This window comes from Diadema antillarum, unplaced genomic scaffold, assembly GCF_040938485.1.
Source record: "Diadema antillarum isolate AM-2024a unplaced genomic scaffold, OU_Dant_1.0 scf00000013, whole genome shotgun sequence".
Lineage (NCBI taxonomy): Eukaryota > Metazoa > Echinodermata > Echinoidea > Diadematoida > Diadematidae > Diadema > Diadema antillarum.
The window spans coordinates 656,372-670,344 of NW_027270902.1; the positions used below are offsets into that span (position 1 = coordinate 656,372).

At 39.5% G+C, this 13,973-nt stretch overlaps 1 protein-coding gene across 1 annotated transcript in view; it reads left to right on the plus strand.

The window, feature by feature from the left end:
• Positions 1–13,598, plus strand: part of LOC139721521 (protein Wnt-4-like) — a 52,227-nt gene extending 38,629 nt beyond the window's left edge. The window contains exons 4-5 of the mRNA XM_071632840.1: positions 12,067–12,333; positions 13,398–13,598. Coding sequence (XP_071488941.1) covers positions 12,067–12,333; positions 13,398–13,598 — 468 coding nt within the window. The remainder of the gene's footprint in view (positions 1–12,066; positions 12,334–13,397) is intronic.
• Positions 13,599–13,973: the final 375 nt, after the last annotated feature.

The following is a 13,973-nucleotide window of genomic DNA, read 5'->3' on the forward strand; positions in this document are numbered from 1 at the left end:
CATTCACCAATTACGTTGTCACTGTGATCAAACTGGACATTTCCCTTTGCATAAAATATAATTGTATCTTTTATAATTTGTTTAATTTTCTGAACATATATTTCATCTTTCAATAAAATATTATTAAATTTCCAAAACCCTGGTCCCCGTTTAAACTCATTAAGATTTAAACTAAGAGAAACTTTAGCATGGTCAGTACGGTAACCTGAAGAAATATCAGTGTTACAAACTAAAGAGAGCAATTCGGAGGATATCAAAAAGAAATCTAATCTACTTTGTTTAAAGGGATTTTGTTGCCGCCACGTATAACATCTTTCATCCGGATTACATATTCTCCATGGATCACATAAACTTAAATCATTTTTCATTGTGTCTAATTGTTTTTTGGCCCTAGGGTTATTTACATGTACATAATTATATGTATCGAGGGTTGTATCCTGAACTAAGTTCCAATCACCACAAAGGATAGTATGTGGGTTTTCGAATTCTAATATAATCTTTTGAAGGTCAACAAAAAAATCAGGTTTATCAGTATTCGGACCATATAAAGATATAAATGTCAGATTATATTCATATAATTTCAAATCTAATATCACAAAGTTTCCTGTTTTATCTATCATAACTCTATTAACTTTTACTGGGATTGTGTCTTTAAATAATATGGCGACACCTCTTGAGTTTGAGGTATTACATGAAAGAAAACATTCACCTTTCCATTCCTTACGGATTTCTGCCTCAGTGCTCGGTATAAAATGAGTGTCTTGAATACAACAAACATCATACTTTTTTGACTTCAGATAAGACAAAACATCTTGCCTTTTTTGGCTATTCGCTAGGCCACGACAATTCATCGAAATAAATTTTACATTATCCTGCATTAGGTAAATATACCTTCAGAAAACGTGCAAAAGGACAACCTTTGGAAGTAGTTTTCAAATGAATTACACACAATAGACTACAAAAGACAAATAGCAAAACACACACGGGAGAGGGCGTGCTAACCAAAACTCGGTTGCTTACCCGAAGAGTCTCAAGCGACCCCTCAACAACAATTAAAGATAAAATAAACCCAAAACCCCAAAAGAAGCTCCATGGGAACACCTACCCCCAGAGTACTTAGAAAAAATGTTTGCAAACCGAGATGCCACGAAATGGTGGCACCTCTGCGTGAAACAATTAAAATTAGCATGTACACACTGCTTTCAAATACTAGTACACCCCTGTAGCCCGCGTATGCCTCGTACCAACGTATTCGTGTCTGTCATGTATCTCGGGTCGAGGGAACCCTGAAAATACTTCAAACAAAACTACCATATAATGTCATAAACATGTATATATTATGCATACATGTATGTATAGACATATAATGTATAATAACACATCCATATCCATACACACACATGCACATACATGTATGATATACACTTTTGCAACCCAGTCATGAATAAACCAACCTGTGTGAGCATTCACAGGTGTTGAAAACCAACCTATCCCTTTCCGCCATGCAAAAACATAGCCCCATATTCAAAAGGAAAACATGTGGAATATCTGCCTATTCATTTGCACGTTCATGCATGTCAAAAAACATCACCCTTGGTAAACACGAACAATTCTCTGTTCAATGTCACTGCATATCAGCAAAGCAAACTGAAACTAACTCTTAAAGGGATTATACAGTTCTGGTTGAGACCCAATTTCAGGTTTCCAACATTTTTTGGTGAGATAATGAGAAACCTCCTATGAAATATGAAAAAGCATGTAATTCCATGAGAAATTCAACGTCTATCCGAAGAAAACCGGCCCCGAAACGCCCGAGACATCCAAAACAGAGCGATTCCAATAAAGTGTGGGACCCACATTTTATTACGATTGCTGTGTTTCACTCTGCTTTTGGATGCCCCAGCCATTCCAAACCCGATCCCCACCGAACAAACCCCGAATTCCTCCTAAAATGGTACGCTCTGTACTATGTCCCAAGAGTCTTCCTGGTATCTCACAAAAAGCCAAAAGCCCAATTTTCAACTCCACCAACACTGTACTATCCCTTTAACATAATATTAGAATCACTATTAACTTTAGCATCCATATTGTCTTGATTACACTGACCCCAAGTGATATCCACCCATAAAAGAAATACCAACCTCTGCGTGACACAATTGCAATTAGCATGTATCATCCCTTCACAGTACACTTGTATAACCGGTGTCATGCACAAACCGAGACGCAGGGGAATGACGGCACCTCTGCGTGACACAATTACAATTACAAATGTAGAATGTACATGTACACAGTTTTCAAATACACCTCTGCATCCAGCAGATATATGTTTTTTACCTACATACTCATGCCTGTTTACATGCATATCAGGCCATGTGAATCCTGAAAATACTTCAAACAAACTACAATAATGTCACATACATGTACATTATGCGTGCGTGTGTTTTATAAACATAGAAACACATCCTTGTCCATACCCACACATGCACACACATGTAGATACGTATAATAGACTAACCTGTGTGAACTTTCACAAGAGGCATTAGTGCTGAAAACCCAACTGTCCTTTGAAACCGTTCAAAAACACCGCCCCATATTCAAAAACAAAAGGAAACTTACGGAATATCTGGCTATTCATTTGCACTTTCATGCATGACAGAAACATCACCCCTGGTAAACACGAACAATTCTCCGTTCAGTACCACTCCATATCAGCAGAGCAGATTGAAACAAACTTTTAACATATTAAAATCACTATTAACTTATGCATCCATTATTGGCTTGATCACATTGACCGCAAATAATACCGCCGCCATTTTTATGAAATATTTTCCCGTGCATAACATAATTACAATTAGCATGTGTCATCCCTTCACAGTACACTAAGTCTTGTACAGCAGGTGTCATGCACAAAACGAGACGCAAAGGGAATGGTGGCACCTCTGTGTGACACAATTACAATTAGAATGTACACAGTTTTCAATTACACCTCTGCAGCCCGCAGACCGATGCTTTTTACCAAAATGCTAATGTCTGTTTTGCATATGAGGCCAAATGAACCCTGAGAAATTCCTCAAACAAACTAGAATAATGTCATGTACAAAAATTTATAATGCATGCATGTATTCTATAAACATAGAAACACATCCTTTTCAGTACCCACACATGCACATACATACGTATATTTGGAATTCAATCATGAATAAACCTATACCTGTGTGAACTTTCACAGGTGTTCAAAAGCAAACCGTCCTTTCAAACCATGCAAAAACACCGCCCCATATTCAAAACAGGAAACTTAAACGGAATATCTGGCTATTCATTTGCACGTTCATGCATACTGTATCAGAAACATCACCCCTGGTAAACACGAACAATTCTCCGTTCAATACCACTCCATATCAGCAGAACAAATTGAAACAAACTCTTAACATGTTAAAATCACTATTAACTTCAGCATCCATTATTGTCTTGATCACACTGACCACAAATAATACCGCCGCCATTTAGATGAATATTTTCCTGTGCATAACACAATTACAATTAGCATGTGTCATCCCTTCACAGTACACTTGTACAGCAGGTGTCATGCACAAAACGAGACAAGGGAATGGTGGCACCTCTGCATGACACATTTACAATTAGAATGTACACAGTTTTCAATTACACCTCTGCAGCCCGAAGACCTATGTTTTTTACCAAAATGCTAGTGTCTGTTTTGCATATCATGCCAAATGAACCCTGAAAAATACCCCAAACAAACTACTATAATGTCATAGACATGTACATATTATGCATGCATGTATTCTATAAACATGGAAACACATCCTTTTCAGTACCCACACATGCACATACAATGTACATACGTACACGTGTACATGTATGCAACCCAATCATGAATAAACCAACCTGTATGAACTTTCACAAGTGTTAAAAACCAAACTGTCCCTGCCAACCCTGCAAAAACACAGCCCCATAATTAAAAGAGAGAAAAAAAAAGAAAAGAAACTTACAGAATATCTGGCTGTTCATTTGCATGTTCTTGCTTGACAGAAACATCACCCCTGGTAAACACGAACGATTCTCCGTTCAATACCACTCCATTTCAGCAGAGCAAGTTGAAACAAACTCATAACATATTTAAATAATACCGTCGCCACTTAGATGAAATTTCTACCTGCAAATGACATAATTACAATTAGCATGTGTCATCCCTTCACAGTATACTATGTCTTGTACAGCAGGTGTCATGCATAAAAGGAGACGCAAGGGAATGGTGGCACCTCTGCGTGACATTGAACGTTGTTTTCTCTGCAGCTCGCAGACCAGTGCTTTTTACCAACATAAATGTACTCATGTCTGATATGAATATCAGGCCAAGTGAACCCTGAAAATGCTTCAAACAAACCACCATAATGTCTTAGACATGTACATATTATGCATGCATGTGTATAATAAACATTAAACGCACATCAATATCCCTGCACACACATGCACATACATACATGACACATGTATTTGCAAATCAAGAATAAGGTGTGAAAACCAACCCGTCCCTTCCAACCATGCAAGAGCAAAGCTTCATGTTCAAAAAGACAACACATTCCCACATGACAGAAAGCACCACCCCTAGTAAACAGGTGTTCAAAAGCAAACCGTCCTTTCAAACTATGCAAAAACACCGCCCCATATTCAAAACAGGAAACTTAAACGGAATATCTGGCTATTCATTTGCACGTTCATGCATACTGTATCAGAAACATCACCCCTGGTAAACACGAACAATTCTCTGTTCAATATCACTCCATATCAGCAAAAAAAAAAAAAAAATAAAAAAAAAAATATATATATATATATATATATTGAAACAAGCTCAAAACGTAACATTATTAGATCAGTATTAACTGTTTACATCCATATTATTTTGATAGTGATATCCGTCTCCATTTACAAAAAGTATCTGCGGAGCGGCGTCTTCTCTGAGCAGCACCTGTCAAACTACATACATGTACATCGTACTATATGTATGCATATATATGCAACTACAAATGTACTGTACAACATCAATATTTCGTTTTATTTTTTCTAAGAATCTGGCACATGGGCTGTTGTTCATAGCTGTTTGAATTCATTATTATTTAAGGACTTCCTGCAAGAAAAAAAGGTGTGAGACCACTTCGGTTTATCGTTTTTGAAAGTGGTTTTGATGAATTTAATGGAAATGAGTTGAAATATTAGTTTTTGGAAGGATCAACTTTTGTTCTGATTAGATGCAATAGGCGTAAGGTATATACTTAGTTTTGTAATGGTAGGCCTATAATCGTATTCTAGGAAGGATTCAAGGAAGACCCATTTGGTGCTATTATGATTCCAAGGGGAAGGAAAATAAAACGCGGAAAAATTAGGCAGAATCGGTGGATCATTAATTACATTTAAAAAAATAGACTAAAGATGTTCATTGCAATTGTCCGTGCAAAATGGCTCAATGAAATCATTTATATGTCATGTCCATTTTTCAGTTGTCGAATGTTACCTAGAGAGGATCTTCCTGTTTGTGTACGTCCGACTCCATCATCACCCTCCCGTGCTCGCTCATCCTCGGTATCGTCAACCTCCTCCCACCCTCTTTCCTGTATACATGACACTCGTATTACATGACTCTGTATTGATGTTTCCCTAGCGTGCCGCTGATGACATAGGAATGACCGACCAAGACCACTCGTCTGTGGTGATAACATTTAGGCAATGCCATGGACGGAACCGATGTCCCCATTTAGCAGCAGATGCGGCGTTGTCCAGGTCGCACGCAACTGTTAAAATGTTGAGAATTTTTGTACACAATCTCCCTCTGAACAGCACGTCTAGTAAAGGAGGAAGAGGAGGAGGAGAAGGAGGAGGAAAAGGAGGAGGAGGAGGAGGAGGAGAAGAAGAAGAAGAAGAAGAAGAAGAAGAAGGAAGAGGAGTAGGAAAAGAATAAAAGAAGGGAAAGCGGAAAAAGGAGAGAGAAAGCAAAAAGAAATGTTCATATGTGTGAACACATTCTAAAAAATGACATCGACACAAGGGTTGCCATGGGAACGGACGGTGGCTATCAGATGCGTTTAGCGTTAACAGAGAGAGAGAGGCTGTGGTCCTTGGAAGTCTTCAGTGCGTGTTTGAAGCTCCTTGGACAAACCCACAAAGCAGGAGAATAAGGAGGAGGAGGAGGAGGAGGAGGAGGAATACCAACACGTTCCATAACCTCCAGTATAGGATGCTTCGTAATAAATCAGCGCTCTAGAGCACTTCGCAAGATGTCTTTTATGCTGTCATGTCTTTGGGTTCTGTTATTTTTTGCGTAATGGCATGGTATGTGTGGTCTTCATTAATCTGTCTGTTTTAGGCATGCTTTCCATTTGCCGATCAAGACCGTGTGGAAACATTGTTAAAGTTGGCGCCTATGAGATGAGTTTCAACCTATTCATGAAAAGGAATTGAGCTTTGTAACGTACTTCCACCTTCTTTACCTCCCTAATAACTTTTTCCTCTTTTTATGTCTGTCTCTCAGTGTATCAGTCTACCAGTGTCTCTCCAGTTGTCTATCTAATAAATGTATCCCTCTCGCTCTCCGTCTCTCTATCTCTATTTGTCTACTTCTATCTATCTATCTATCTATCTATCTATCTATCTGTCTATCTATCTCTATATGTCTACTTCTATCTATCTATCTATCTTTCTGTCTATCTATCTATCTATCTTTCTGTCTATCTATTTGTATCTATCTATCTATCTATCTATCTATCTATCTATCTATCTAAGTAATTATATTCATATATCTATCTATCTATATGCATATAAACTTGTATCTATCTATCTATCTATCTATCTAAGTAATTATATTTATATATCTATCTATCTATATGCATATAAACTTGTATCTATCTATCTATCTATCTATCTATCTATCTATCTACCTATCTATCTATCTATTTATCTGTACATCAGATGATGAAACGCTTCTTAAGAGTCCCAGTTGTCACCGATGTTACTAAACTGATTAATGTGCTTGTGCAACGTTGCCAACCACGTGTGAATCAGATGACGTTTAGAGACCATGTCTCAATCAATGCAACCGTATATAACCCTATGATCTTCTGGAGAAGAAATGTCATACATTTTGATATCTATTTTAAGACCTCACATTCAAGAGTCTGGGCCTGACATCAACAAGGTGATCATGAAAGTTTGAAAGATATAGAATTGACATTTAGATACGTGAGAACTACAATCCACATTATTGAGATGTGAGGTAGCGCTGGGCAAACTTTTTAGATTGATAATCATGTTTAGATTCAGCGTTCAGGGAGGATATGAGAAGATTGAAAGACGAAGGTGAATTTGGAAAAGGAAGAGAAGGAAATATTGAGGAAGATGGGAAAAGAAGACAAAAGTGATCAAAGAGGATAAGGATAAAAAGAGACAAGACGCGGGAAAAGATATAGGCCTTATACTGTATGGGATGAGAAAGGATGGGAAAGAGTGGAAGTAATACATAGATAGATGGATAGACAAAAATAGATAGATTGATAGTTAACCTGGAGGGAAAGACAAAGAAAGATAGAAGTGAGGTGAGGGGAGAGAGCAGAAGGAGGCATACTTCGGCATGATTAATCGTCGCTCTTTGAATGGGCGACGCGTGCGCTGCGACAACAAACATGTGAATTGTATCGTCTGCGTGCTTGGAAAACGTACGTCACTCAATCAAACATTGCATCATTCCAAGGCCTGTTGGCGGGAAAGAGTTCTCTGTATTATAGGCTACTTTAAAATCACCGTCTGCGGTCAGTTGAATTCTCATTCCTTTTACATCTCGACTCATTATTCATCGTTAATAAACCTCTCATCTAATGGAGAAACACACTCACGTTTTCATTGAAACATCTCAATAATCGTACTTACCACGGAGAGCTTTTTAAGTTTTTGTCGGATGTATTGTTGTTTTTTCTCAGACTTTGATGCTTGTATCCACCCATTTTGCAGACCGCGATACTCGGAGCCTGGTCATTGACCGTAAGCAGTAAATGAATAGGTCTAGTCATATTTCGACAGCTAAACACTGATTATTTGCATTCAAAAAACCACAGCTCGTCTTCAAGGAGAAATGCGTGTACAGCCATTATGGTTTTTCTCCCCTTATAATCGCGTATCCTTGCCTTTGTCTTCCCGGTCTGACGTCACTGCATTTCAAGATCTAATTCTTCGTCTGAATTCGTCTAAATAAGATGTAGATATTGGAAGGAAATTAATCAAAAAGATAACATAGCTGGACTGTATTGTTTGATACAAGCTCTGCTTGCGATATTATTCCCCAGATACTCCTCGTAAAATGATCACTCAGTGTACATTGTCTGTTCGTGCGTGTCATTTGTTTTGTTGACTGGTTGTAATAAATCTTAAAGTATATATAAATCTTACTGTATATTTGAATTCAAGAAGAAAAAGATATACCAAACAGATAGCTCCCAGTCGTTCATAATGGTCTTCTACTAATGGTTAAGATGATAACTTCCGCATGTGTGAACATTCAAGTATACGCGGTATCCCATAAAATATGCCAGTCGTTGAAGTCGCCTCCTTTCAAAATCACGACATGGTGATACAATATTCGACAGCAATATCAGGATCTAAAAACTCGATCTGCCAAAACAATTTCCCGATTTTTTTTATTTTTCTTACGCATGCGAGGATGTACATTTTTGCGATTGTAAGCTCAAAGAACTTCAAATGGTATTAAAAAAAAAGATTTAATACTTTGCTGCAATTTCACAACCGAAAATATGATCTATCGCGTTGCAAGTGCTAACTCGTTCCAGGTGATTCGAAACTCTATACGGGGCAATGATTCAAATCACCGAAGGAATTAAATTGATTCGTGGGTCTCGGACTGATGACAGACGCCGTTCTTGACGCGTAACTCTGCATCCGAATGGGCGGGCACATTGACCTTCTCAGTAACCAAAAGTCTATCAGCGAAACCTTCGTTTCGTGTTAGGGATTGAGGACCACCATAGCGCAAGTCGGCGCTCGATGGCTGGTTCTCTCCGTAGCGTGTGGTGTTGAGAAAAACTACGCGTCTGAGAAGATTATCGTGGTATTTGAGAAATTCTGAAGGAAATCCCAGCCACTTATTCAATTACAGCTGGACCCGGATGACACGGGAACGAAAAAAAAATATTGTGGAACAGGATCACTTCTTTGACAATACGTTTACAGTGGTGACATTTGTTATTTTTAATCCTCCAAATTACTGTGACGTAGCAGAAATATATAAATGACATTGGAATGATTTGGCATCAACCATTCACTCCTTCATCTTACTCCACTATTTATTATATCTATGCATAATGAATTCATTCAGTCTTCAGTTTACGTGCGTACGTTTATGCCTGCATGTACCCTACGTCTGTATGGGTTTGTATGCATTTATGTTTTGTTTCGATTCCTTTAATTTCCTCGTGTGAGACTGTGCAGTTTGTTGAAGATAAATTGCATGTTAGAAATAAACTGTACTTTTATACTGAAATGCCACAATAATGACACCAATTTACCACCCACCCTCAGAATAATGTAATGAGTAGCCTACTCAAGCAATAGGCCTGTTCATGAGAAAACCAAGTCAAAAAGTATGCTCACGTATTACATTTAACATATCCGTATAGCTTGGTCAAACGGGGTCATAAAATGTGCTGTCTCAGATTTTTTTTTTCATTAATTGATTCGAGTGGCAGTTTGTCCTTCGTATCAATTTGCACGTGTCTCTTCAATTTGCAAGAATTGGTCTGGTTGGTTTGTTTATTATAAGATGTCGAGGATAAGTCTTCAGGTGCTATACATACTAGAAAGTGTTGTATTTCCGAGTTTTCATTAGAGATTTTGGTCATCAGGTTGGCCCGATTTTTTTTTTCGATGAATCCGACCAGTTGTGCGGACGGAAGTTATCCATCTTCGAATCTCCCCATTCCTCCGACATCTTTTGGTATTAAGGCCGCATTCATATCGGTTCCCGGAGCTTAAGCGCGAGGTCTCGGGAGCATTTCGCAATGAACTTGCGATTTATTAAGTTACATGAATTGCCGCTGTCACGGAGGAAAATCTGAACGAGAAAAGGAAGAGGGTAAAAGGGGAATGAGGAAGAGAAGAAGAGAGACAGGAATAGAGCGGGAGAGGCAGAAAGATCTATCTTCGGTAGAAAAAAAAAAATCAAGTTTTGACGGCGGCCTTCGTACCGTAGATTAATGAGTTGTTGTTGACGATATTCCTGGCAGGGTGGCGCGGTAGTGCTGCGGCGATTTCCAGCTCGGTAGGGCACAGCTAAGTTCATGACGGAATGTGGGCATCAGCCTTGTAAGCAACCCCTTTTCGGCTGGTCGTTGACAGCAATATGGCCGTATTATTTGCGTTGCTCGAGAAATGAGTTTGCCCTTCGATTGAGGGTTTACTTTGCTGGTCTCAGAAGCATTAGCTCATTATAAATACATTTACACTGGCAGATAAATGCGACAAATACCAAAAATTTGGAACAACCTCGAAAATGATTAAGCACGTCCTCTCAGGTTTTGTCACCCCGCGGGATAGCAGTTTCACAGTTTTTTTTTCACTATTTCCCCAGATATGTCGCTTTGACCTTAAATTTCTTGGTGAATTTGCAATGAACTCATTTTCACTTTAGGAACGCAACTAAGAAGTGAAAACATATCCATACCCTTGTCTACAATAATGTGGCACGGTTGTACAGTATGCGCAGTTTACCGTGAATGCTTTAGTGTATGACAACTATACTTAAATATACTCTTACTACTACTGCTACCATTACTATTACTACTACTACTACTACTAGTACTGCTGCTACTACCACCACCACCATTACTACTACTGCTGCTGCTACTACTACTACTACTACTACTACTACTGCTTCTTCAACTTCTGCTGTTACAATCTTTACTACTCGTCTACCTCGGTTACAGTTCGTTATTCCGAAGGTTCGTTAATCCGACAGCGAGAAGAAGAAAGCGAAATGTTCGTTTGTACGCATGTCTTTTTCACTTTGAGATTGACGAACCATATTTCATTTTCAGATTAACTAAGATCTAGGTACAGGGGATATGTGTGTTTTGGATTAACAAACCTCCGGAATGACGAACATCACCCATCTAACCCTTCGTACTTCTGCTACCCTTATTATTTTGTCCTACTGCCATCGCATGACCAGCTGATAGTGCTGACAAGTTTCGGACTCAGTAAGTCATCCTTCAGAAAGTTAGCTCTCTGTTCTCTCCCTCCGCCCTCCCTATCTGTCTGTCTGCCTGTATGTATGCATGTCTGTCTGTCTGTCTGTCTGTCTGTCTCTCCACCTCTACCTCTCCTCCCAACTCTTCATTGAGAATGCAGGGATGCATTCACAACCCCAGAGCGGGAGATTTTTCGCCTATATACTCCTTGGAAGGGAAGCCAGTGACAGCTGTTTGCTCTACTGAGTTGGGGGTTTTGAAATGAGCTCAACCAGGTTTCTTGAAAGGAGGATAATACGAAATCCTTACCAACTGGTATACCTGGGCCCCGTTGCAAGAAAGTTGCAATCAATTGCAAATAATTGCTAATTTTGAAACAGCCATTCTGATTGGCTCAGGGTCTGCCCTATTAAGAAAACATGCATGCAACAATGATTTTGATTGGCCAGTGACAATCAGTTGCAAGTTGCGTTTAAACGCAAAGTTTCTAGCAACGGGGCCCAGTTCTTTGTATGGCAGTGCGGCGCGTGCTGTAACGGTTCTGAGACGATTATTTTACGTCAAAATCACAAAGACGCTCTGAACAGCGCGGCATAGACGACACTAATCTAATAACCCTGAGTGAGAGTCCAGTTGGATCTTAACGTTTTCTACTCGGTGAGGGGGTGATAGTTGTCCCATGGAAATATTTTGTATCAATTATCCATTATGGTATTATCCGCAAATATTATTATTGTCCCGACGATTGACATTTAGATGTTTTGATGGGCTTTCATCTCTCTGTGTTTTTCGCTGATGACAGACCATCGAATCCAACATGCGTACGGAGTGCAAGTGCCACGGGGTGTCCGGGTCGTGCGAAATGAAGACCTGCTGGAAATCCATGCCCCCTTTCCGCTCCATCGGGCTCGTGCTCAAGGAGAAGTTCGACGGTGCCACCGAGGTGCGACTTCGCCGGATCGGCTCTCGTCGGCAGCTGGCGCCCGTCAACCCGGATTTCAAGCCACACACTAGCTCGGACTTAGTCTACCTCGTCCAGTCTCCCGACTTCTGTGAAGAGGACCTGAAGGTAGGCTTAGAAAGAGGGAAAATGGAGAGTCTGGAGAAAACTCGCGTCTCTTCTTTCTTTAAAATGTCATACCAGTAATCAGGTCGATTCCTGTAAGAAATCTCATAGGCATAGTGCGACACTTTCAGTTTGGGATGAAAAAAATGGCAAGTGTGGATCGAAAAACTTAATTCCCCCGGGGTATGATCACAATAAAAACTGATCATTCTCTGCTGATTATCGTAAAGACAATTGTGCAATGTTTACAAGAATAGAGGTGCGGCTTAATATTGGCAATAGGTAAACCTTCACTACATGAACACTTCAACATCTTCGGTAGATAACAAAGTTGGCTCGCAGAAGCAGAAGACCAGCCTTTATATTCCATACAACAGAAATGTGTTTTAACCCAGAAATTACACATGCATTCTCGTTCAATTCTATCTTTTATTCATACTTTCGGTATGAATTTCTCCTGACAGTGAAACTTTGCTTTTAGGCCCACAAAAATGTGTTAAAATTTATTTCAGCATTTTTTTTTCAGTTCATGAAATATATTAACATATTCCAAATAAAGAAATTAATGTCCAGCGCAAGATATTGTTGTAACTAAGAGCCTAGAATGTGAAAACCTCCTTAAAGGTCAAAGAGTCACTAATGCCTTAGAACTTTGCATTTATTCTTCATGCATCAGGATCACGATTTAAATCACCAATAAACACTAATAACCTTTTTTTTTTTACCACAACGGGCCTGTTTGAAAACCTTATCAAATGCCATTCATAACTTTTCATGTTACAGTGCTAACAGACAACAAAACAATGAATCAAACACATAAAAATGCAAGCACAAACACAGCCTTTTTGTTCAGGAGCAACCAAGTACATTGTAAGATAGATTGTATCAGGTGCAATGCAAGAAAAGTAATGCCATTGCAAGAGTGGATTGAAATTTTGAATACAGTCATAGTAAATTACTTCAATATCAGGAGAAAGGAAACAGCCATCACTAGACCCATTAATGTCTGCTTGGATGAAGAAGCAGTTTCTTTTTGTCGTGTTTCCTCTTTTTTGTCACCCGCCTAGCTGGGGTCACTGGGCACCCACGGCCGCCGCTGCAACAAAACATCCAAAGCGATCGACGGCTGTGAGCTCATGTGCTGTGGGCGGGGCTTCAACACGCACATCGAGGAGGTGGTGGAGCGGTGCAGTTGCAAGTTCCACTGGTGCTGTTACGTCAAGTGTCGGAACTGCCATCGAACGGTCGAGGTCCATACCTGCAAATGAGTCTACGCGTGGGACTGAAGGGACTCTCGCAGCACAAACAGACTTTAGCCACTGCGATATGTACAAGGTTTCACATGTACTGCAGGTGCGCCAATGACGAAAATGGACTATTTCGCAAGGTCATTCACCCGATCATCAGACTCTGCATTCAATCGCTCTGTCTGCCCGCGCAGTCTCGTAATTATTCACTGTTCGCCGTCTTCCAAAACATAGTATCCTCGTTGGTCATGTCTGATAACATGCTTTCGATCGTTTCTTTGTAACATTGCTAAATAAAGTGCTGCGCTACAATATCTTAACGAATGAATCAAAGATGTTTGGACAAAATACGTTCACAAATCCGTGAGAACCCCGATCAACACATGACTGTATCAT